We start from the raw sequence: 25,185 nt of genomic DNA on the forward strand, positions 1-25,185 counted from the left end.
TCAGAAAAAATATTTTGTATCATGTTCAATCGTCCCATATTGATGGCTATACTGTTTTTAAATACGATACCTTCCTTTAATAATCACTAAATTGGATTTATAAATATTCCCTCTAATTATTAGGCATCACACACACACAGAATTTTAAAAAGGCTAAGAGATGACAGTAGGGATCATTTTGAAGGGTAATTTAGGAGCTTTCCTGGTGACAGAAAATAAAAACGTAGAACTCTTCCTATGTCAATAATTCCTCCATGAAGAACAAAAAATGAGTATTTAACGAGGTTAGTCAGACAAAACAACAAAGTTTATGATGACCTGACATGCTGTCTTTGTAAGATATTCTAATTAAAAAACATTCCATAAACAAAGACATAACCAACAAGTTATATTATTTTTTATTCATGTTAGAATTTCTATCAGTGTTTGAACATTAATATTTAGAGAGTTTGTACATTTTTGCCTTCCGAGGTTTAAAATGAGAACCACACTAGGTCACAAATTGTAACTAATACAACACATTCCACAACTGCATGGATATCCACTCAATCTCGCTCTCTTAGCACTGCTGAGACATTTTCTTTTCCTTGCTGTACTTTACAGTGAAAAGTGTGCCCCGCTCATGTCTCAGCAAAGTTCCAGACATTATGGATTCATCACATATAAATTCTTTAAAAATATACTTCTGTCAAAAGACTTGATGACTACTATGTACACTACAAAAATAAATTTTCATATAAATAAATTATATGGCATACTTTTATCTTTGTAATTGAAATGACACAAACCCATTCCTGCCAAAATTGGCAGACAATGAGACCCAGTTTGAATATTTCCTTTAAACTCCTTACACTAAAACCTACCATGAGTCCTTAATGAAAATGTTATATACTCTGAACTATTTAACATTAGTAAGCACTCTATACAAATAAAAATTCTGTTCAAAAGTAAAACATAGCTGTAATAGTGTTTCCAATAGAAATAAAATCCCTGCATTTTTCTGTTATAAACTGGCATGACAAATACTGTAGGAAAACATTCTTATGATACAAAATTATAAATATCAGCAAAGATTTAAAAAAAAAATTAAAACATCCAAATGAACAAACAAGACAGACAAAATAAAACTATTTTATAAAAGAGAGAGAAATTCTGGTTGCCTGCCAGCCCCCGAGTTCTCCCTTTGCCAATATGACTATCGGAGAAAGTTCTATGCTGTGCCGAAAGCAGGGGCCAGGCAAGCAGTCACGCACCACACAAGCTGGGCTCAGGAAAGGAGCGAGGCATGCCTTGAGCCAGAGGGAAGCAGACCTCTGAATTCTGCATCATCTCTCTCCTGAACGCAGGATATATGTTTTCTGAGCAGAGCCGAGTGTTAGGTAGACAGACAGTGTAGCTGACGGCGGCACTGAACAGTAGCAGTGGGGCCCCTGGGGCCCCTGGCATAGTAACATACATCTGGCAGCCACAGTTCTGTGGCGAATTTTAGAGTCTGAGGTCACTACACTGATGGTACTATTGGGGGCTGTTGCCTTTCGATGAACATTTTCCATGTAAAACAGGAGGCATAATGGGAGTTGCCATTGGTGCACTCCTACAGTAGCTTAGTCTGGGTACCAAGTGCTTCCCAACACTTGCTGGTGTCTGGCTAAGAGCCTAGGAAGACCAAACCTCAGAGCAAGGCAACAGAACTGATACGGAAGCAAATCTTTTAAAATAATGCCTGGTTGAGAGACATGTCTCTATATACATTCTTCATTGGGAGGGAGGGTGGTATGCAATTAGCATCTTCCTAGTCTTCAATAAATGTACTAATGATGGTGAGAGGAGGGAGATGAGTTACTTTAGGAAGCGGGCACCTATAATGTTAGTATTAACATGTGGAGAATCATCCTCTGAAGCTCATGTCCTATAGAATTTCTGACTCCATATCACCATATTGGATGCTCACTATATGAAGAGGATGCAAACAAATCCAGAAAGCCCCAACCAACTGTGCAATTTAGCAAGAGAGGGAGTTTAAATTGTAGGGACTCAAAACATCACCTCTGGGCTAATTGTAGACCCAGAATTAAGAGGTCATTGTCTCCAAAAGACTTCTAATCCACTCTTAAACTTGGGCAGTGGTGCTGGCGTGTGTGTGTGCTGTGTATGTGTGTGCTATGTGTTGGTTACGAGAGAGGTATAATGAAGGCTGCATACTTAGAGGATATGCTCACAGCCCAGCTGAGGCTCCCCGACTAGGCAGGCTTTCTAGGTTTTAATACCAATGAAGATGAAGAGGTGTGAGCCCTGTACCCTGAGGTTCCAACATACACCACAATGGTCCATGCAAAGGAACTCATCTCCTCTGAAGCATGAGTTGGGGTGTCTGGATGGCAGCCAATGATCTTAAGAGATGCCCTGAACTTGAAGTGAATCTGGCAAAAGGATAAGGCGATGTTTAGGGCTAGCCCTCCACCACCACTAGCACTAGAAATATCCTGACTCTTCGGCCTAAGGTAGAGCCCACCAAAGGTTACAGACAGTAAAAAGAAACAAAAAAAAAAAAAAAGAAAAAAAAAAAATCACAGTACAGTACATTAGGAAATCACACACGTGTTCACACACACAGCCAAACAGGAGAATCACACCCAACTACACCTAGAGAAGCCACTGGGGTTAACGTGCTTTCTTCATATCTGCTCATTAAACAACAACAAAATTATCACGCATAGCGTGTTTGGAAGTTAACAGTAACATTTCATACTACCACAGGGTTGTGATATGCAAATTTAAAATATTTTAAACAGAAACCTTTACAAAATAATCCTATTACATAAGCAATATTTGCATAGAATTATACAGGTAAATTATACAATATTTAAGCAGCAGCAACACATGCTGAAATTTAAGACTAAGTTAAGCTTGGCTGTGGCACAGAAACCAATGTACAACAGGGAGGGGCCCCTTTGTGATCCCCCCACTGCCCACTCTGGAGGCAGGAGTGGAGAAACCCCCATACATCACACGACTTTACATCCATTCCTTCGTATATTACATATGTGTACACCTCTTAAATATTTATAGAAATATTTCACAAAATAATACAATCGGTTACAGTAACGATGAACTGCTCTCCGGCACAGCACACCTTTCTAATTCCGCGTTTCTCTTCAAGCAGTTCTGGTGGGGTGGGGTAGGGGTAGGGAGGGGCTTCCAATCTTTGGCCTCTTTGCTTCAGATTTTACTCACCCTTTAAAAGAAAAAAGGAAGTCAAATAAAGTAACAGGTCTATGAGTTCATATTTAAAAAGCACAAACACAGGCAAAATGAGTCTGAGGTATAGAAATCAGGATGGTGGGAGCTGGGGTGAGGACATGAGGGGCTTCCAGGGGCAGATTATGATCCCTTCCTTGATCTGGGGGCTGGGGACAGGGATGTGGTCACTTTGTGATGTGCATTCATCAGACATAGCTGCTATATGGCATTAGAAGACTGAAAAACAGGTGAAGGGGCAGCTATCAATATCTTTGTTGAGATGCACTGACACCCTCCCCCCTCCACAAGCTTACAGTAAGTGAAGTGAGAAGTGAAGTTGTTCAGTCATGTGTGACTCTTTGCGATCCCATGGACTGTAGCCTACCAGGCTTCTCCATCCGTGGAATTTTCCAGGCAAGAGTACTGGAGTGGGTTGCCATTTCCTTCTCCAGGGGATCTTCCCAACCTGAGGTTCGAACCCAGGTCTCCCGCATTGCAGACGGACACTTTATCCTCTGAGCCACCAGGGAAGCCCAGTAAGGGACAGACCCAATTTAGAATTCCACTGATTCTCCAAGGATGACTAAGCTGAACAGGAAACCCTGTCTGTGGGTTAAGAGATCACTGTTTGTGACACAACAGTGCCCAGGGGCCCCAGGAAGATGCTCTGTCGGCAGCCCTCTAAGTCCCTGAGAACAAGTATGCTCAGTTGTGTCTGACTTTGGGACCCCATGGTCTGTAAGCCCGCCAGGCTCCTCTGTTCGTGGAATTTTCCAAGCAAGGAAACTGCAGTGGGTTGCCATTTCCTATTCCACGGTATCTTCCCCACCCAGAGATCAAACCCATGTCTCCATGGAAGCTGAGGGACCACTGAAGAGCCCCTCCCACCTGCCCGCTGACCTCGCCCACCTCAGTTGGAGCTGCTGCCCTGGCGTCTCTCCTCACATTCCACATCCTGCAGCTCAATGACCTCCACCTTGGGTTCCCTCCTCTCACACCGGACATTAAAAGGCACATGGGGGTCCTCAAACAGCCCGTGGTCACTCTCGGGGTAGTCCTCGTAGCCTGGGCAAAGCCCGCTTCGGGGGTTCCGACTGGGCCCAGGCCCGGGGGCGGGCGGAGGATGCACGGCAACAGTCACGGACGCCGAGGCAGTCACGGTGGTAATGGGCTGGCAGTAGCTGGGCATGGAGCTGCCCATAGCAGTGAACGCTGGGTTGTGATGCCGAGGGTTGTGAGAACGGGCTCCACGGGGGCCCGTGCGGTCCCTATTGCTAGGGCCAGAATGCCCTTCAGTAGAAATTTCGAAAGCGTCTCTGCGCGGTTTATAGGGAGGCGGCCTCAGGCACTCTCTGGGGGTTTCTCTTCTGGGCTGCTGTCCTGGCTGTCCAGGTGGCAGGGTCCTTGAATCCAGGTGGGACTGCTGTCGAGGATTTGAGGGTGGGTGATGCCTCCGTTCAGAATGGACCACCTGCAGAGGGCAAGGGCAGGTTGAAACAGGCCCAGTGCTAACTCCAGGCTCGGCGCCACCCCCTGCTGTTCCAGCCCCCTCTTCTTTCTTGGCTCTGGCTCCTGCCTGGCCACCCACACACAGCCCTTTCTGAACTAGAGCTCAGTCAACCCCACAAGTGGCTGGGACTGCCCTGGGGAGCTAACAAGGGCCTTCTACCCACAGACGAAAAACCCATTCTCTTAGAACCTCAACAACGTGGCAGAAGAACGCCCTACTTGGACCCTGTGTGTAAGCTTTCTCCAGCACAGCTGGCTGGATGCATAGGGCTGCAAGCCCATAAATGCAGGGCTGTGGTCTAAGCATCTAGCTGCCTCCCTCCCACAGTCTGCCACCCCACCCTGCTGGGCAGAGTCAGATCTGGAGTTCCTCTTCTTCTAAAATTGCCAAGTGCCTGGCCCTGGCTCATCCGTACGCAGGACATTGCCAGGACTGTCTATACCTACACTGTTGAATATGGCTATTTACATTTAAGTTAACTAAAATTAAAATTTTAGCCCCTTAGTCACACTAGCCACATTTCAAGTGCTCAACAACCACATGCGGGCAGTGGCTGCTGCACGGAAGCGTGCAGGCAGAGAGAGCATTTGCATTGTCATAGAAAGTTCTATGGGGCAGCACTGCTCTGTCCTGTTGTTAGGAATCTGGTTTCTGGGTCTCTATACAAAGCATGGAGCAACACAGTGGCCACATCAATCAAAAGGACCGTGACCAACTTCAAAGTCGTTCAGCTTGTACCTATTTTTAGGCTCCCGCTGAACAAAACCAGATTCACACTGCAGCTCAGCAGGCATCGTCACGGGGGGTAAGAGGAGGAAAATTTAGGTTATTTGGTTGGCCTCTCTCTCTTTCATGGAAGGGCAGCTCCAGCCTGGGACTGGAATACCCATTTCCTGGACGGACAGCAGGAGGCCCCCAGTTGGAGCAACATTAGCCTTAGAACCTTTCTTGGGTTTTGTGTGCTGTGCTCCAGGCCTGGGGGGCTGAGAACATCCTAGGGAGCACAGAGAGGGGAGAATGTAGCTGGGGCTCTCAGAGCCTCTGAGAAGAGGCTCCTGGGCTGCTCATGGTTTTCCTGAATTACTGAAGGCTGGTTCTCAGCTTCTCTGCTCTTTCCAGCCACCTAGAATGCGACCTTGGAGCCATAAAAGCTTCTGGTGAAGTCTCAGACAATAGTGATTGAAGTAATTTTATACTAAGGGCAATTAAAGGTAACAGAGGTGGAAGGGAAAAAAATAACTTCTGCTGGCAATAAAAATACCATTATATTTTAAAATAAGTATCATCCTACAATGTATGTAGCTTTAAAATAAGGGTGGGAGGGTGGAGAGGGAAGCAAGGTATGCTTTACCTCTGGTTCTGAAACAAGACACATGCTGATGGATGCTTTGTGTAGTCTCCAATACTGACTGGCCCCTGCCCGTTTCAATCCGTATGAGATACAACCATATGAAATTGACATTTTTATAGTATGACTCCACCAAACCTATACTTTTTTATTTTTGCATCCTGTGCTTTGCTGTTCAGAGCAGTCGGGGCTGCCTCCTGGGGTGACTTAGGACTTACAGTGGAGCGGGCGAAGACAGGGTTTTCTGTGGCTTCCACGATCACTTGGTGGGCAGGGCCCCCAACACCCTGCTGGGCCTCGTAGTGCCGCAGCTCCTCACTGATGCCCGACACTGTCGTCTGAGAACTGTACTCCGAGTCAGAGGAATCAGACCCGTTGTTTGTGTGACCGGCGGGCACAGCAAACCGGACCACACTCGGGGGTGGCTCAGGAGAAGGTGTGGGCAGCCGGTTCAGCCCATTGGCTGGAGACACCTATTTAAGGGGATTCCGTATGTCAGGTGTTATCGTCCATTTACCTGGTGGCTACACTCAAGGTTCAAAGCACAGTACTGTTCAGGGGTCGCTGCCCTCCCTCACTCCCCCTCCTGGCCTCCCACACTATTCTGTATTCACTTAGCTCAACCCTTGCTGCTTTAAGGACCCTTGGGCCTGACAGATGGATGGAGCAAAAGGACTGCCCTCTGCTTTCACACCCTGGAAAGGCAGGTTATGCCCTTTTCACTCCTGTTCAAACCAGATATTCATCTTAAGTGGAAAATGCTTTATTGATAAAGCCCTATAACACTCAGGTTGCCAATCACCAGGTTTCAAAAAACCAAAATGAAAGCAACCTAAACCAAACCAAACCAACACATCCTCCAACACTAATAAACTGAAGAGAAAGAAGGTTATAGTTATTGAGTTGTTTACTGAAAAAGTAAACAACCAGAAAATGGGGATAAACCTAAATATCTAAATTAAGACTGACACCAGGAAAAACAGTATACAGATGGCCTGTGGGCTGCACAGGACGCCAGCAACAATTACTGACCTCAGGATACGGTCCGAAGAAGGACAAAAGGACTGGCAGCAAAACCAGTCCATTGAGAACACCCAGGATTGTTAGGATTGCCAGGACAGCAAAGAAGTACCTTAAAGATAAAAGGGAAACAGGAACATTTAGCATGGCAAGTGAATTAAGGTACCCTTCATGTGCCCAAATGTCAGAGCCAAAAATGAACAAAACCCACACCAGTGAAAAGGCTGTTACAAAACTTCAGTTCAAAACCAGCATAGGATTACTTTCGTTTTTCTTTTAACCTTCTGACTTTGAGGACTGCATTCCGCAACCCAAAGTGTTAGTTCATGAAGGGAAGAAAAAAAAAATTAGGTTGTTAATTTGCTGAAATCTCATGGCATGTAATGTTATTTATGAATGTGTTACACAAACACAAAAATATGGAATGTGAACTGAATGGCTGAGCAGACTGAAAGCACAAATACAATGCAGAGGGGCCCAGTCCATGAAAACCCAGCAGAAGCAAACAAATGAAGTGAAGGGTGTAGAATTTAAACAATTTAGCCCAGGAGGAAAAGCAGCCCACTTCTGCAGGCAGCTAATCCACTGTGAAATGCTTCTGCATCTTAGAGCAGAATCTCTAATTAAGTCTCCAGTGTATCAGGTAAGGCTTTCCCTGGGCTTTCTTTCATTAACCACAACTTTCTGCCTAGAATTCTGTGAGTTCCAGTTTTACCAAATAGCTCCAACTGCGACCTTTTTAGAACACTGGAACCAGCTTTCCGCAAAGAAAACACTGCCCATTCTGTGGTTGCTGGGGCATTTTCGGGGGAGGGCAGTCCACAATGACGGGTTGCTCTGCTGGCCAATCTTTTGTTGAACAATTTAGCATCTCTGAATACTCTTGTTTTGCGTCAGCCAATTCAGACATAAAGGCCGCAGCACCATGAAGAAGAGGAGAGTGCACAAGTGGCCCTGCTTTCCCACCATTAAGGGCTAAGGTCTGGGATCCTTCACGAATACCAAGGTGAACCTGTCAGCCAGGGAGGGTGGCTGGCGGATGTTCCACACAGCTGGAGGCAGAAGGCTACACGCAAGCATGCGTTTCTGTAACTATTGGTTTCTAGGGTAATTTTGCTGGAAGGGGGCTGGGGTGGGGGAGAGCTCAGGATGTTCTGGGAAGAGGGAGGGCAAGATATCTATATGTTAATGGTCCTCTTGATCATAAAATGGAACAGGCTCCAAACTTCACTGTGCCTATATATGTTTCGCCCTTAGATGAAAGGAGAGAGAATCTCTATAAAAATACAAATACCTCGCAGCTATTGTAAACACTAGAAACTTCTGAGCTGCATTAGTAAAACCAAGCAGCCGATGTCTTGCACTAATGTAAACTGCTGGAACTTTAGGTTGAGGCATATATCAGCAGCAGGCATTAAGACATTTGCATCCCATCCATCTAACGGTAGAATAAACAGACCAATTAGATTTCTGACGGCTTAGTGTATACAATGTCTGCTCATTTAGTCGACCTCAGTGAGGGCTTTATCAGCTTAATCCATCCAGTTCTAGAAAATGGGAAGCCCTTTTAAGTGCTTGAAACAAGAACCCTGCTATCTCTGGGAGAGAACAAGAAGCCATGGATGAGAGAGTTGGGATCCTGCCCTCCACCCAGGTCCCAGATGGTTGCTCTAATCAGGCTAAGTTTCTTCTCTGTTGCTCCCTTGGCATCCCCCACAAGGCTGAGTTAGATCCTCTGAGATCCCATCACACTTTGTTTCCCATGGTTTTGAATTGCTTGTGACCTTGTCTCTCTCCCTTATATACCATAGCTATGTAGAAGGGGAGAAGGACAACGTTACTGCTGTGCTGTTGTGTGAAATGGCACTTATGAGGTGTTCCCCATACAGTGCTGAATGAGAAATTACACAAAAGAATCTCTCTTTGACGTAGCGTTTGTACACCATAGAGAAACAACTACTAATGCTCAAATAAAGGAAAAGTCAACATCAAATTAAGAGCTCAAAACAAAACCCAGACCAAAACCTTCTAGTTTAGGCATGTATATCTGCCTGATACTGACCAACGAGGTGTACTAATTGGCTTGCTAATGGATCAGTCCTCTGTGCTGAGAGGATCAGCAATAGGGCCATCATCTGGGACCTGGCTAATAACTCATACTCCGCTCCCCACCCCCGATGAAGTCTGATCTGCATTTACAGAGAGCCCTGATGATTCATGAGCACATTATAGTTTGAGAAGTACTGGTCTACACCTTTCCACTCACTCTCCACCCAAAAGACAGTGAGCCAGCCCTGGCACTCATTCTAGGAAGGCTAAATCTCCATAATGATGCCAAGGACCTATCGTCTTTCATAATAAAAAAACTTTGGCTACAACTTAAAATCCTTAAAATCCTCTTTTTTTCACCTGGAATTGAAAGTCCTATTACAACATACACACCAGGAAAGCCGGTTTAGATTCTCTCTCCAGATTACCAAACTGTTCCTAACAATCCAGTCATTTCTCACATTTCATTCTGCTTTACTATGGTCCTAATTCTGGACTATCTTTTACTTATTGATGATTCTGGCCTCGACCCTCCACAGAGCAGCAGGGTTACATCCAAGAGGAGCTGTTTAAAAAAGCTGTGGAGGCTCTTCAAAGAAGAAAATGGTCTCTCCCTGTAGTTCTCAAATTCTTTTCAAAAGGAAAACTTGCTCTCCTTTTATACTTCACAAAGTCAAGTCCTTAAATAAATTCACCAGAAACTGCTTGCCATGAAATCCAAATAGAAAGATGTATCCAAATGAGGTTTGGATTTTAAAAATTTGACAACAAAGTCACACAGTAAATGCTTCTTAAATCTTGGTGGGAACTTGAACATGAAATCAAGGTATGCTGTCTTCACTTCTTAAAGGAATAAAATTCCTGAAAATTTTAGGTATCTGCATGTTTTCTTTCTCCAGTTTTGAAGGACAATGGAAGGTCAAATTTAGTCAGTCAAAGGGAACCAGGTCATTTCCTTCTGTTGATATTTCTAACCTTAATACCAAGAGCTGGGATGTGGTGTCAAGCTGTACAGCTGCCTTTGTTTCTAGCCCCAAATCCTCCATCTTTTGTCCCCAGGATACTCCCCAAAACAGCTGTAGAAGAGAGCCTGTTCTTATGCCTCTCAGCGTGTGCATGTGTGCTCAGTCGTTGTCTGACTCTTTGCAACCCCACAGACTGCAGCCTGCCAGGCTCCTCTGTCCATGGAACTTTCCAAGCAAGGAATACTGGAGTGGGTTGCCATTTCCTACTCCCAGGGATCTTCCTGACCCAGGGATCAAACCCAAGTCTCTTGTGGCTTCTGCACTGGCAGGTGGATCCTTTACCACCGTGCAACCTTGGAGTTAATAAACTCAAAAGAAAGTAGAGAGTCATAGATTGTGACAATCACTTTACAGTATATATGTATACCAAAACACCATGTTGCACCCCTTAAATATATACAATTTTTGTCAATTACACCTCAGTAACGCTGTGGCGGGGGCAGGCTCAGCAGGAAGTAGAGTCACAATGAAGACAAGCTGAATCGCCCAGAGACAAAAGGAAGTACGTTACACAGAACACGTTAGAAAACAAGGCTTACCTGACAATGAAATCAAATTCAGACCCTGCAAGCATCAGTACTCCCAGTAGAGTGGAAACAGCACCATCCAGAACAGGCGCAAACATGTGCTCCAGGGCAAGCACGGCCCTGCGGTTCTTGTCACCAATGGCTGTTAGAAAGGCCTGTGAAATGAGAGTTTGGGTGATCAGGGTCCTGGATTTCATTTAGTCAATGGCCAGCTTCGTCTTAAATGCTATAAGCCGGTTTCCTCTGACTCCACTGTACCCCTCAGATCTTACTGTCAAGCTATTGGAGTGTTTAATTGGGGTTGCTCAACTTGGCTAAATCTAGGCTTACACTAAATTGACCTGTTAATGATAATGGATTGTATTTGGTGTTGATGTAAATCTTGAACAACAACAAAAAAGATGGAAAGCGTATTTACTTTAAATTTAAAAATGATGCCAAAACTATATAAAAATGAGCAAAATGTTCCCTTCTTTTCACTGTTACTCACCCTTGAGTTCACTCCCCAGGTGAGAGATCTTACGTTATTCACATCGGAGATCTCCAGTTGTGAAAGCAACAGCATTTCTCCCGATTTTTTGAAAAGTCAAGACCTTACTTTAAAATGGACTTGGCACCGAGGTGCCAAGTACATATTTCCTCATGATTATACTAAGCTTAGAATTTCTTTCACTGTGTTCAGACTAATGTGTTTGTAGGACATGTAAGTACTATTAGCAAGAAATTCAATCAAGCCTTTTCTAAATATGGGTGGACATGTCCCAACTCTTTTGTGTTCTCTAGGTCTTCTAGGTCAAGGGCATTGTTGATACCAAATGGAAACCTTATGCAGGTCTTGGTATATCACACTGTTGGCTTGAGAGTATGACACAAGACCATTTTAATATGGGTTAGTTACTGTTACACCCTGCCTGTTTCCCCCAGTGGGACCTAACAGGGAGGGCTGAGCCTGGCACAAGCTTGCTCTCTGAAAGTGCAGGCTGCTCTGGGATGTGCTGAGAAGAGGGTCTGGAGCCCTTGTAGGTGGCATATATGTCCTGGGGAAAGACACGTCCATTAAGGACTGCTTAATGGATGAAGAAATAAAACTACACAAAAGTGTACCAAGGTGTATTACTTTTCTCTAAAGTGGGGTCTACGTAAGTTGAGGAGACTTTAGGGTCAAAGTAGTTATCTTTTTCTCCTGAGAGGAAAGCACTAAAATGGTCTGAAACCATGCTGTCTGTGCTGTATTTGGGCCATGAGCCCATAGGGGCCAGAACTGAGTTGATCTTCTTGCATACAACTTATGCCACTGGAACAATAAACTGCCAGATACCCACTGATCCCTTGATGACTTTCACATACATGATGTGGTAAGAATGCCATGTCCTGTGTGTGGATAGTCTCCTGATGAAGACTTGGGCTAGCAGCACAAAGCTAAGTTGGCTCTTGAGACTCCTTAAATTCTCAGGATTAAATCTTGCATGAGGAGTAGAGGCATTCCTTCATTGTTTATTCAACACTGGTATGGATATTTATGTTCCTACTACCTCAGAGACCCAGGGTGCACAGTTTAAGAAAAGATATTAGCACTTCCACCACAAAAATCTGATCGAGGACCACCCTTGTCTGTAATGAGAGCCACCAAAAAGAGTGATTTTCATTCACATCAGAATAAAATGATTTGTGGATTTTTAACTCACGTATATTTTTTTCTCATTTTTAAAAGAAATGATATTATAATTATGTGTTTTCTGAGTTCTAAGCTCTTTTTTTAAAAAATCCCCTCTCCTTCTTCCCAGCTCAACTGAGGAAAGTAATTTGGGTAGGTTCAAAATTTAGAGAACTGTTTCTATATTATCACCTTTTTATTATACCTTGGGGAAAGAACAGGTTAACTGCAACAAAACATTCTTTCTGAAATACAAAAGTTTATAATTCCTAAGTAGCATAAATATGGCCCTGAAAGAGGACAACAGTACGTAGTAGACACACATAGCCATGTGTTGAGCCCAATGCCAGAGATTGCAAAAGCAAGACTAAAAGTAATCTGATCCAAGTCCAGTGCTAGGTTTCCCGGCCAAGCATTCTAAACATCAGTATTTATTCAGTCAATGTATTTACTGAATGCCTATGTAAACCCAAGGTCTTTGGCTATAAACACAAGTGTGGATGGAACATAATTTACACATCACTGCAGGGCTTTTAAATAATTCTCTGATAAATGTATACGATGGACTTGTCTCATGGATTAGACTCCTCTTAAAGTTTACCCTCCTTTTTCACAAGACTGGGCCCACAGAAAGAAGGGCAAGATTCCTATGGAGAGCAACACTAGTTCTTTTATGTTCTGTTGTCATGAATTTGGAGGCTGGGAGCTCGAAGGAACCGGGGTGGAGGGTGGTGCTCAGATGGGGAGTTCATTAGCCCCAGGGTATTTCCTTAGCTGCCAATTCACCTCACCCTCAACTATGCCTGCCCACCATGCCTGTGAGTGTGGTCTCATGTTATTCCCGCTTTTATTACTGTGGTTTTAAAAATTGTATGTATCTGTGCACACACATACTTATATAACATCTGTCTAGGAACAGCTGACACCTTTAGGACCCGTGACATAACTGACAACACCAAATAAGCAGAATCCTTCTGGGCCCACTCGGACACACCAAGGACACCGTCTTTACTGCTGACATGGCCCGGCTAATGTCTACCTTTGATGACCTGCTTCTTAGATTCCCTCAGAGGGAAAGGAGTCCAGCTGAATTGCAGCCACTCCTGGGGAATGTCTGTGCTCCCAAGCATTTTGCTGTGATATGTGTCAGATGCACTCCTTGATGGTGGAGAAAATTAAAAGGTTCCCAACTTGTAAACTAAAAGAGCTTGAGGAAATAGGTTGCCTTTTCACAGCTTTCGCTGACACTATCTCCCATACCAGAGCGACATGAACAGTGAATTCCACTCCGATGCCGACGGAGGCAATCAAGATGACCACAGGCACGGCACTCAGCTTGATTCCAATGAGGCCCATCATGCCAAAGAGCTCAACTGTCATCAAAGCCAAGACCGTCACCTTTAAAAAAACACACAGGATGAGTGGCTGGGCACAAACACACTTTGGGTGTTGCAAAAATTCTTTCCAAACTATTCCATGAGTGCGATCTATAAAGAGTTATACAGATATGTACTCATTGCTGGCTATAAATTTAATACAGTTTAAAACAAGGTGTTTCCTTCTGTTTTGATCTTAACCATCAGAGACTATCCTTCAACTTGTAACTGAGCTAAACTTTTTTGGTTGCCTTGTCCTCCATCCTAAAGAAAGTTGATAGAACAGGCTGAATAAATATTCTTTTACGTAGAAGTTGCTTTGCTTTTGTTTGGAGAGCCTGTGGGCTGAGTGAGGGTGACTTAGGAGAAAGAAGACGTATGGTCAGCTGATGCGGGTCAGGTTACAGCCCCTTCACTCTGAAGAAATGTGGAGTCACTGGGGTGGACAAAGCAAACAGTTAAATCCAGGGAAAAGCTTTTATTTGCCGTTCTTTCATCTGCCTTGTAAAAATTTCTAGGGAGATGGAAAGAATCTGTGAGGGAGACTTTGGAGTTTTTTGGGCCAAAGAGGAGAAAATACAAATAAAACAATAAATTTTACAAGAGAAGGAGAGAATGATCTTTCCTTCTGGGGGTGGGGGACAGCAGGTAGTGAAGGGTGAGCAGACAAGTACAATAAAAGTTCCCTTTGCTTTCTTTTAATAAGCTAATGAAAGATGGATAACATCAATTGCTTAAGTACCATGAAAACTCCTACAGACTAAACATTTACCTTTAAACATACCTGCTGTACAGACTTATGGTGCAGAAACAAGACCTGGTCTCTGTTTTCAAAATTTTGGCATTTTGAAGGCTATACCACAGTTCATGGAATTTAAACACTGCCATGATTTTATTAGACTATACATGAAACTAGCTTCAAACCTGCAAGCATTATACTCGGAGAAAGAATGTAAAAAAAAAAATAGATTGGCAATACTTTATCATTTCTTCCCAAGAGTTAAATACACCACACAAAACCATCTCTAAAAAATGATTTATCCATATACCACCATCTAAACTTCTCTAATTATCCCTCCATTTAGAAGAATCTTCTCTATATTTGGTATGGGTGTCATAACAAAATGACACGTGAATTAAAAAAAACAGTTATGCTTTGAGTGTTTGTATCAATATACACTCAGCTCTATTATGGAAAGTGTGCTAAAAAACTCCCCTATCTTTACCTAGGAAGTTTAATGTTATAGGAGAGGGGACATAAGATCAAGGCCATTAAAGACTCTACCTAATCTTGAACCTCGCCACCTCCAGTAGAATAAATACAGTATGGATGATGCAATCTATACCCTCCTCCAGAGGCCCAGACATAAACAAAACTTCCCGGCTGCAGAAAGAGCTATGCTGAAAGGAATTTGACTTCCACAAAGACCCTTAGAATAAACTCACAATGATCCCGGCCGTCCAGGGGTTCAGGAGGAAGACAGCGCACACGAGGAACGTGCAGGCCAGCACCACGCTGATGGACAGGAGGAGCCAGTGGCGGAGGCCGATGTACTGCTCCCAGAAGAGGAAGGGGTAGCCATTGGGGTAGCTGGAGAGCCCCAGGCTCGTGTAGTTATTGCAGATGGTTCTGACTTTTTCAATGGCTTCAACGAAGTCCGAGGTGTCACGCAGGCCGTTGAGGTAGAAAGGGAACTGAGCATATTCGATGGGCTCTGCTGCGGGGACTGCACAGAAAAGACGACAGGGAGAGGGCCCAGGAGTCAGGGGTCCCCAGCAACACTGAGAGAGGCAAACAGACTTCATCCAAAGGGGGAAATAATGCAGCAAGTGTCCCACTGTTAGCCTCCCAGATGTGAGTCCCCAGATTCTCCGTAAGTACAATGAGGAGAGAAAGAACTCAGCAAGAAAGTCTGCTTACTTCTCTTCTTTCAATGTGAAGGACAAACAATACCAATGATAGTCTTGATAGTCTTAAGGTCTTTATGGTTTCAGTATTTGGTTTAAAAAATTTTAAATGATAATCAACTTTTGATTTTGGCGGGGGTTGCAGGTGGAAGAGGAGACTGTGATCTGGTGTATTGATTTACCCTTAGATTTTAATCTGGAAGCAGTCATTGTTTGTAATGGCTCTAAACAACTTAAGAATTCAATTGTGGCAACATTTTTTTTCGTTCAACTGACACAAATGAAAACACCAAGTTCAAACCATTTTACTTAATCACTTATGAGAACAAAATAACTCGAAAGTCATGCTTTACTGAGAAAAATGCTTAACTTTCTTATCCTTTTAGTGATCTTACACACTTAAACCTTCCATGCTTCTTTTTTAATGCAATGCTAAGTCTTCAGCAGCAGGGGAAGAAATCCTCAAACAACAAGCATTTAGTTACTGCCGTTGTGTGTTCCAGACCCTTTGGGGTCATTCAGCTGACTTGCTAAACATGATTTGCCCTATTATAATCTCAACTATAAATTTTCATTAAGACAAGCCTTGGCTGCTTGCCACAAGGCTCTGAGGTTTAGATACAGGGAAGCACAACCCGCCTGCTCTCCAGCCATGTTCGCAAAGGAACCTGTCTTCTTTCTCACGTCCATCCTCAGCCTCATACCCAAGGTATAAGCAACTAATATCTCTAACATAAATGCAAATTAAATCCATCCAGAACCACCTTTCAAAGCTGGGGCTGAGAGGTGAAAGGAAGAGGACGCTGTTGTATACAGACTTTTCTGCTCCAGTTTAAACAGCTTTGACAGAGTACAGGTGCTTGGTGGCTTATAGGAATGACTCAACTTGCCAAAAATCCCTTCAACACCAGAGTTGACAAAGTTAAGATAAACATATAATCCTCAGTGATAAAACTCTGCAATAGTAAAACAACACTCAACCTGGAGGCGTCCCCAACTTTCACATGGAACAGCTGGCATTAAAGAGAGATGCCTGGTGGATGTTTTAGAGTCAAAGGCACAAAGAGAGATTAGAGACTCTTATTTCTCAGTGTGATAGAGCATGAGGTGTATTCGATTACACATCCTCATCTGTCTCCCACAGTTTTAAACTAAAAGAAATACATTGTTCTGTTTACACTTTTGAACCCTAATTGGTGTCAACGGATGAGGGCTATAACTGAGCTTGGAAGTACAGGGTGCAAGGAGCCCTCACCAGCTCGCAGGTCCAGTGGAGGGCTACTTACTTCTCAGCCTGGTTTCTGGCATGTAGTCAGCTTTGTCATGAACCCACTCAGGACGGTGAGGCCGGATGTTGGCTTGGGAGGCGGCATAAGCCACAGGGTCGTTGCTGACCCAAGCAGTCAGGTAGATGTAGAAAGCACTGGGGTTAATGATGCCGTCTGCGTCCACCAGGCGCCGTTTAGTCAGCTGCAAAGTGGGTAGAACAGGAGACTTTTAGAGTGGGGGCTTGGGGTCAACACACGCCTGCCTACAGAGAAGCAGAGCCTGCATCAGCATTTGCAACAAAGAAGAGAATGTCTCTGTTTGCAAGTGCAGAAAATCCCATCAGAACACCTTTGGTTCCTTTTAAAATGCACTTATCAGAGAATGCAATAATCGGCATGTTTATAACACACACACACACACACACACACAGTTCGGCAGATGGCCCAGGAATTGACTGAACCAATTAAATCTGAATGCTAAAAGACTGTCTGCAGCCAAGGCAGAGAATGAACAATCTGGAGAAACATATTTATAGGAGGGGAAGGGGTGAAAAAAAACCTGGCAAGAATCCCCATACACGTCTGTGTGCAGTTAACCTCTGCTGTTAACACTGAAGGAAATGCCACCCAGTAAATGGAGGAGAGCTATAAAAATAAAACAACATCTGTATAAATTTTGCTAACACTAGCCTCCTATGACCTGTGTATTCAAAAGATGTCCATCGCCAGAAAGCAGAAGGGACGGGTGCACAATCCTGGTCTTTCTGGGAATCTCAGTTTGAGCGAGATGGTCACATTTAGCATATGTGCCACATCCTAAGAGGAAGCCAAATAAATACTATGCTCTCTCTAGAGCTGGTCTGTGGGACTTGTATAGGTGAAAAACACCCAGAGACAAATACACACAGACACACATGTACATAGCCATATATTTTTTCCTGTTTACTTCAGATGGAGACCTGGTTCCAATGTTTTTCATCTTTAACAAAATGAAAAACACCAGTGACAGAAGTTAATAGGGAAAGAGTAAAGGAAGAAAGTGGAGGAAGAGTGAGAGAACTAAATTTCAGGGATCTGGATTCAATTAATCCACAGGATATGTAACAACTGTATGTCTTCAAGTCGTCTTTGGGATTACATAGCACAGCTCACACGGCCTCTGTGCACACAGCACGCTTTTCTCCCTCCCAGGCAGAGGAAATGATGTCTGGCGGCCTGGCCCAATCACATTTGTTCCACGGTGTCCCTGGTCCCTAAAACCAACCCAGCCCCTAGCATCCCCCTGCCATCTCTCCGACAGACTCCTCTGCCTGCATCCTTGTCAAACCTGACAGCATGCTGCATGCGGCCATAAAGCACTAAGTTCGCACTCCATAATAACTCTGAACAATGTACTTTGTAAATCTGTCACCTTTAATGCCAGCAAAAGTGGGGAGACAATAAACAGAGCTGCTGGGAAGATCACTAGCATGACGGTTTTCTGCCTGAAGGTGAAGCAAGTAAGCTACAAAGAACAGTGGGAGGAGGACCTGGGGAAGCCAGGAGTGGGACTGGACTCCTCTGAAATGTGAAGGGTCCAAATGCCCTCCCCAGCATGCCCAAGGAATCAGAGGGATATGCTGGAATCCAAGTGTCACAGCCAAGAGGCAAATGCAGCTGGAGAATACGACTACCAAACAGGAACAGCTCTTCTTTCGTCGGGGGTGGGCACAACAGTGAGTCCACGGAGAGCCCACAGATCTGCATTTCCGTCTGCCTCACTCATGACAGGGCATGTCTGTCCCCCTCCACCCCTCAGGCCACAGTGACCCAAAGGAATCAAACCTACAAAATCTTCCCATCCTGCTAGTAACCTCTCCTAACCCATCCGTCACCCCAACTTCTATTCTTTCAAATTCTGCTACCCAACTGACTCACCTTTCCAAGTTTGAATATAACCCAGACTGACATGGCGACAAGGACTAGAATTCAAACGAGAACAATGCAACACTGTATGTCTAACATCTGAAGGAATCTGCACTGCCTCAACTATACTTTGTTCTGACAACTGCTCTGAAGACAAGTAACACACTTGTCCCCATTTGACAGATAAGCAAGGTGAGGCGCTCTGGTTTGCCCTCAGCCACACAATTATCCAGTGGGATAAAAAGTCCCAAAGCCCTGCTCAACAACTCTCTCGGAAGCTCCCAAGGTGTAACACAGTGAGAGTACCTGACTGATGTCAATGGGCTTATCACGGCTGCCAGTTTGTACCAGGAGTTTGTAGGCAAGGACCCCATCATCCGATCCATTTTTGTAATTGTTTGGCATGATTTTCCCGGTTTCCCAGTCACTGTCAAATGCATCCTGAAGTCCTAGAAAAGGCAAATGTGTGTAATACATTATAACTCTTAACCAGATTGATCCTGGTCCTAATGGGGTGGACTGAGGACAGGGGAGTGTTTGCCATCAACTCCAAGCACTATGTATTCTGCTTATTCTTGATTTCACGTGATACTTGTGTTTCATGAATGAACTTCAGGTTGCTGATAATCACCGCTTCAAAAGGCAGAAGGGAGGGATAGGAAACGAATACACATGTTTTAACCCCAAACTCCCCCTTGTCTCCCCTAGGTCACAAGAAAGCAAGAGAAAGCTGGGCGAGGAAGACACACTAGGCTCAAACACTGTTTTGTTACACATTAGGTACTAAGCCATGGGTTCTTCAATACAACCAGAAATTCCATTCAGAGCAGGAAAAACACATTCAAACCCCCAACTTCAAACAGCAACTGAGTTGCTTCTCCAGCCCAGGGTGAGTGAACATGATTCTGTCAATTTGTTCCATCTGTTCGACTTGTGGAGCTAACATAAGCTGTGGGATCGGCTGCCAGGTTGTGTAAAGATCACAGCCAACACCTATTCTCTCTCGACTGTTCTCTTCCTCTTTGCCACCCTTACTGCAAGAGGGGGTGTGGAGGACGGATCCTGCGTGCGCTTGTGTGCAGGGAAATACCTCACAGGGTAAATTTGGATCAGATTGAGAACAGGAAGCCACAGGCCAATACAAGGGGGCTCTGTGAGAACAGATGACAAACCGCAAGGCCGGGGAGGGGGAAGGAAAGAGCTTTGTGGGCTTGGGGGATGGGCGAGCCCACCAGCCCACCACACACAGCTGCGCTTGGCCTCTGTAATCAAAACCATCATTACAGACCTGACGGTTTGGCTACAGCTGTAAAGAGATAAGCGTGTTGGAAGAGAAAACAGGGCCCTGGTGACCCAGCCTTAGGCACTGAGCAACTGCTGGCTCGCACACAGTCTCCTCTGACACCCTCACCCCTTTCATTGCCCTGCACCCCCAAATCACCTCCCACGTAGAACTCCAGAGTCCCAGCCCCTAAGAAGCCATATCTTTTGAACAAGCTGCACATGCACAGGTTAGACATGGTCAGTGAGAACGGAGGGAGCGTCTTCAGTCACTTCAAAGTCACCCGCCCCCCACTCCTCCCAATACACAGAACCGGTTCTGTTTTAAGTGTTCAAAATGGGGGCTGAAGTTGAGGGAAGAGGAAAGCACAGGCCCTCTCTGGCGCGCTCTCTGTCCCTCTCTGTCTGATCTTCTCTAAACCTTTGCTGCGGGCATTGTTTTCACAGGAACAATGTGGGGATGAGGCCCGCGGGCTCCGTGGTGAAAGAAGGCCCTGTTTGGGGAGTATGGGGCGGCTGCAAGGCTGGGTGGGGAGACCACCGGGAACGGCTGTGCTCCCCTTGCACACAGACTGTTTTTCATAGCGAGGCATGCACACAACCCTCAGTATCGAACAGATGTTATTTTATTACCTAAAGCCTTTTTTTTTTGGTTTTTGAAAAAAACAAACAGGAGAGAAAAAAACCACCTCTACCCCACAACCCCCCAGAAAAGAGGCCTGTTCTGGTTTCCTCACCATAATAGAATTTTCATCACTTTGTGGCTTCCATGGCACTTTAACCCTTTCCTCTTGACCTGCTAATCCTGAGAAGCAGCTCAGGCTTATAGTGAGTGTGGGGCTGTCTAAGCATTTTACACTTATTACCTCTCATTTAATTCTTAAAACCTCATGAGTTTTTAAGCCTGCTAGTATTATTTTACAGATGAGAAAACTGAGGTTTAGGATGGTGAAGTGACGTAAGGAAAGTCACACAGCAGCTAAGTGCTGGAGTTAACCTTTGAAGTGGCAGCCTCTTCCAGAGTTGGCTTGAACCACAGACGCTCTGAGCTGCCCTGAATGCACTGCAGTGCCCAGGAAGCATTTGTCGGAGCCTCAAGAATAAGATAGCAGAGCTAACATGGGCACCAAAGATATAAAGTGGCAAACAGGGGGGTCCCAAAAATCTGAGTGCGGTTGTCAGATACTATACTCTGAAGACACCCTCAAGTGAGACAAAGAAAAAAGGATTAATTTGGGGAGGTCACCCCCAACGGCTCTTTAGGTCAACACATCATTGATGTTGCTGGCCCCTACTCGCCATTCACTCTACTGGGGCTTCAGGATGAATGAGAAATAATCACTGACTTCACAGAAAAGCTAAGTTCTTTCATAATTAGTATATTATTTTCTAATTATCAAAAAACTCAAGTAATAAGTTTTGGCTGAAGCGTACACACATTATACAATCTTGACAGAAAACAAAGAACAGGAATTTGCTTCTTCCCTTGGCTAACACTTCATATTCCAACACATGCCCTGCAGGAAAGAACCGTGATGTTTCACTTATTTTACAGCAAAACATGAAATTTTGGCTAGAACTTTTTCATTTAAAATATTTTATACCATAAATTATTTCCCAGTGTGAAGTTTTGAGTTAATTATCCCTATTGACAATTTTTCTTTGATACAAGAGCTTAAAAAGAAAATGTTAATCTAAATTTTGTGTGATTCAGTGTGAAATATAAACAAACACCATTTGTACAATATAGTTTTATCACCAAGGCCATCTCATTTGCATATATGTTTAAAGGTGACACTTGAGATACTTTCTGTATTTCGATTATATATTTTTATGAGTAAACCCCTTCTCCCTTAAAAAGACTACTGGAATGTTGCTAAAGACCGATGGGATAACATGGTTTTCTAATGAGGGTCCCATCACTACCCAAAATGTTGTGAAGGAAAGCTGATTCAAGGACAACTACTTCCTTGGAGGAAATAAATGTTCAAAGACCAAATCAACCACACAAAAGGCCGGAAAAGGATTTAGGCAGTTGGTGGTCCCAGTATCTGACCTTCTGTGTACAGTGCTCTGCTGGACCTTGGCAGAGTCAGAGGCAGAGAGATCTGGTCTGGCTGGGACCCAGATCAGGGGCCATGAATGGATCTTACTTGGTCTAGATGGGTATTGTTCACTTAGCAATGAAAATAGGATTCAAGCGCACCTTTTAAAAAGATGCTCAAGTCCAAATGTTTTAGGTCTTTAAAGGGATGAAAGCATGAGGATAATTTACAATACGCCATAAAAAGGTTAGCTTTCTGCACTGCCTGGAGACAATGCCCTGCTGCCCCCTTCCCAAGCTCTGCCTAACATGCCATACTAAGCATCCAAAGGAATGACCAAAGACACTGGAATCAATTCCACAATAACCCTTCTTCGCTCAGATACTGGCAGTGCTCTGAAGATCTCTTTGTTATTTGTGGCAAGTTATTTGCATATCTTTGGCCAAAGAGGGAAAAATGAAAAGCAGGGAATCTCTCAACTTTCTGGGTCCTCTTTTGATCCATTATCTGAAAAAAACCACTGCTACCCATACTACTGTAAAAAATTAGACCTGGAACAAATTTAAGTTAATCTCATGAGCATGTTAAAAAATAGTCCTCTTTGCCTTCATCAGAAAGAGGTCAAATCTGATATACAAGCAAGAACAAAATTCTGGGAACATGAGTTGAAGCTAGAATCTGTATTGAACAATTTTCAATCGAATTCATATTGTTTACCATTTCATGCAAACTCACAGGGAAACTGGCTGCTTAATCTTTACATACAAGTGTATTGACTTAAGACCAAAAAAGGCATTTAAATCTGTATTTAAACAAGCTTAATTAAGTGGGAAATTAAGACAATCATTTGGATAACTTAAGCCAAAAAATGTTCGGGCCATAATTATTTGGGTATTTAAGTAAGAATATTTTTGCTTGAACTGTGTGTATAATTATCTTGATTCTCCACTTCACTTTGCATTGTCAACACATAATAAATGAACAGATGTTCTTAGAATTACTGAATACATTCATATTCAGTCAACAGTTAGGAGCAAATTTAGGCCCTCTTTCTCTCCAGTTTACTACTATTTCCTAGAAATGTTTCTAAGGACAAGGTAAGAAGCGAAGAAAGACATTTTAAAGCAGAATTGATTTTATGATACACTATCAGATGCGATTGAGCATTTATTTCATATGCCAAGTCAAGAGATGGTCAAAATATGAATTTTAAATTATATTCTCCAATGATGCAAACTACTGGTGTAGTAAGCTATGTTCTGGCAGTGAGTCAGCCTAGAAATTCCATCAATATTTGAATTTCACTTGGTCACCAAACTAATCACCATTCAAAAAAAACGTACTAGAAGTATCCAGCTCCATATTTTATAACCTACTTTTCCATTTCCTACTGTGTAGTCATAAATTCTTACAGGAGTTTCTGAATTGGCTATTTGAATTGTTTGCATTGTTTAACGGGTAAAAACCAGATTTGGGAGCTGCCCCAGCGTCTGTATAAGAATTCTAAGCAATCCTTAGAATTCAATGAAACATGTCAGTGTTACATTATAATCTAACACTTGAGTAAAGTGAACAAAGAGAACCTGTGGAAATCGAACACACCAAAGACCAAACGGCGAATGTTCACAAAGGATGGGTGCCCTCCAGCAGCATCTTACCTTGGAGCCAGTCTCTGAAGTAGTGCAGCCACATTTTGGGAAGCTGTTTATTTTCTTCCAGCATGACATACTTCACATTACTGAAACTCTTATGAAGGTCATAAAGTAAGTGCTGGATATTCGGGTAATCTGCTTTCTGAGTGACTATATACATGTTGTAGAAAGAAAAGTATTTGAATTGTGCAGCAATAAAGTCATATTCTCTAGTTTCCCGAGGCACAATGTCTGTAAGATCCAGCCCATCACGCACTCGGGTGGTCCCATAAAGGCTGACCCCCAGCAGGCCCAGGAAAAGGAAGATCACCACGACCTGCAACAGAATAAGGGGCCTGAGATCAGACGCAGAGGAATACAACCGACTCTCTCGACAAAGATGAGCTGTTTGGTTTATACCTCACTCTTACCATAACACTGCCTGGAAACAGCATGTAGGGGTTGTTTTTCCAGAGCAATAAAAACAGAAAATCATGGTAAATGCATTTTAAAACAAGCTCACAAAGAATAAAATGTTAAAAATGCAAGGATGTAAATTTGAAAGAAATATTTGCCACATAGAGATTCATGCCTGTAGAAGATGAGCTCATTAAAATGGCCTCCAGCTCTAAATGGGCTGACTTGTTAGGAGGCCTGAAATATATCACATCTGAAGAAGCAATCTAATGAATTTCAAAGGTGCCTGCTTTGTTATTTTTTGAAGAACAGAGTCTTCTGTTTTGGTAATTACCTTGGCTTTTGGTTTTAAGAGGAAAGGAGCATAGTGCTTCTCAGCAAAAGATGAGAGTGTCCACCTGGTGCAGGGGGGCTCAAGGCAGTGGAGGCTGGAGTCAGAGAACTGGGAGAGCAGGTCCCTTGTGGAGCTGGTGCTCTCAGGGCTCTGGCAGCTGAGTGTGTCCTGAGCCGTGGTGACGGGCTGCACGGAGATCTCGGAGCGTGGCTCGGCAGTGGTGTAGTACACGTGCGTGTGGGGGTCATACTCTGTGCGAAGCTGCACCGTGGACTGCATGGTGATCTGGGTTTCATGGGCGAAGCTGTGGCTGCTGTAGGGGGGCGGGGGGCTGTAGCGGGTGTTATCGTGAGTCTCTGTGTAGGCCTGGGGTTCAACCTGAATCACTCTGCTGACACAGGGGCTGAAAGAGGGGGAATTATATTGCAGTGGGATATTGAAACAAGGAAACAATGCCTTCATTTTTGCCAATGACTGATACTACCCGCTTTACATGGTTCTGATTTAGGAACAAAATGTTATCATTGAACTCCACAAACATCATCTGGTTTATCTATCTGGACAGAGACATAAGTAAGCCAAAGGAGGCCAAACGGATGGTTGATCCTGAATCTGGCTGACAAAAATCAAGTTACATGCTGATGAAC

At 43.9% G+C, this 25,185-nt stretch overlaps 1 protein-coding gene across 4 annotated transcripts in view; it reads right to left on the reverse strand.

Annotated features, from left to right (window-relative positions):
- Positions 1-362: 362 nt before the first annotated feature.
- The window catches only part of PTCH1 (patched 1), a 61,232-nt gene continuing 36,409 nt past the window's right edge, over positions 363-25,185 (reverse strand). For 3 of the 4 annotated variants that reach the window (XM_055427434.2, XM_055427437.2, XM_055427436.2), the window contains 11 exons: positions 24,539-24,941; positions 23,815-24,124; positions 19,137-19,279; positions 16,944-17,127; positions 15,196-15,476; positions 13,634-13,771; positions 10,732-10,874; positions 7,131-7,230; positions 6,317-6,571; positions 4,150-4,711; positions 364-3,235 (listed from right to left, as the gene is read on the reverse strand). In XM_055427434.2, the coding sequence (XP_055283409.2) occupies positions 4,151-4,711; positions 6,317-6,571; positions 7,131-7,230; positions 10,732-10,874; positions 13,634-13,771; positions 15,196-15,476; positions 16,944-17,127; positions 19,137-19,279; positions 23,815-24,124; positions 24,539-24,941 (2,518 nt within the window). In that variant the 3' untranslated portion in view covers positions 364-3,235; position 4,150. Of the gene's footprint in view, positions 3,236-4,149; positions 4,712-6,316; positions 6,572-7,130; positions 7,231-10,731; positions 10,875-13,633; positions 13,772-15,195; positions 15,477-16,943; positions 17,128-19,136; positions 19,280-23,814; positions 24,125-24,538; positions 24,942-25,185 lie in introns of all 4 variants that reach the window. The other variant, XM_055427433.2, reaches the window with a different exon arrangement.

This window comes from Moschus berezovskii, chromosome 7, assembly GCF_049115385.1.
Source record: "Moschus berezovskii isolate FMDL1 chromosome 7, NW_MosBer_1.0, whole genome shotgun sequence".
NCBI classification, from domain to species: domain Eukaryota; kingdom Metazoa; phylum Chordata; class Mammalia; order Artiodactyla; family Moschidae; genus Moschus; species Moschus berezovskii.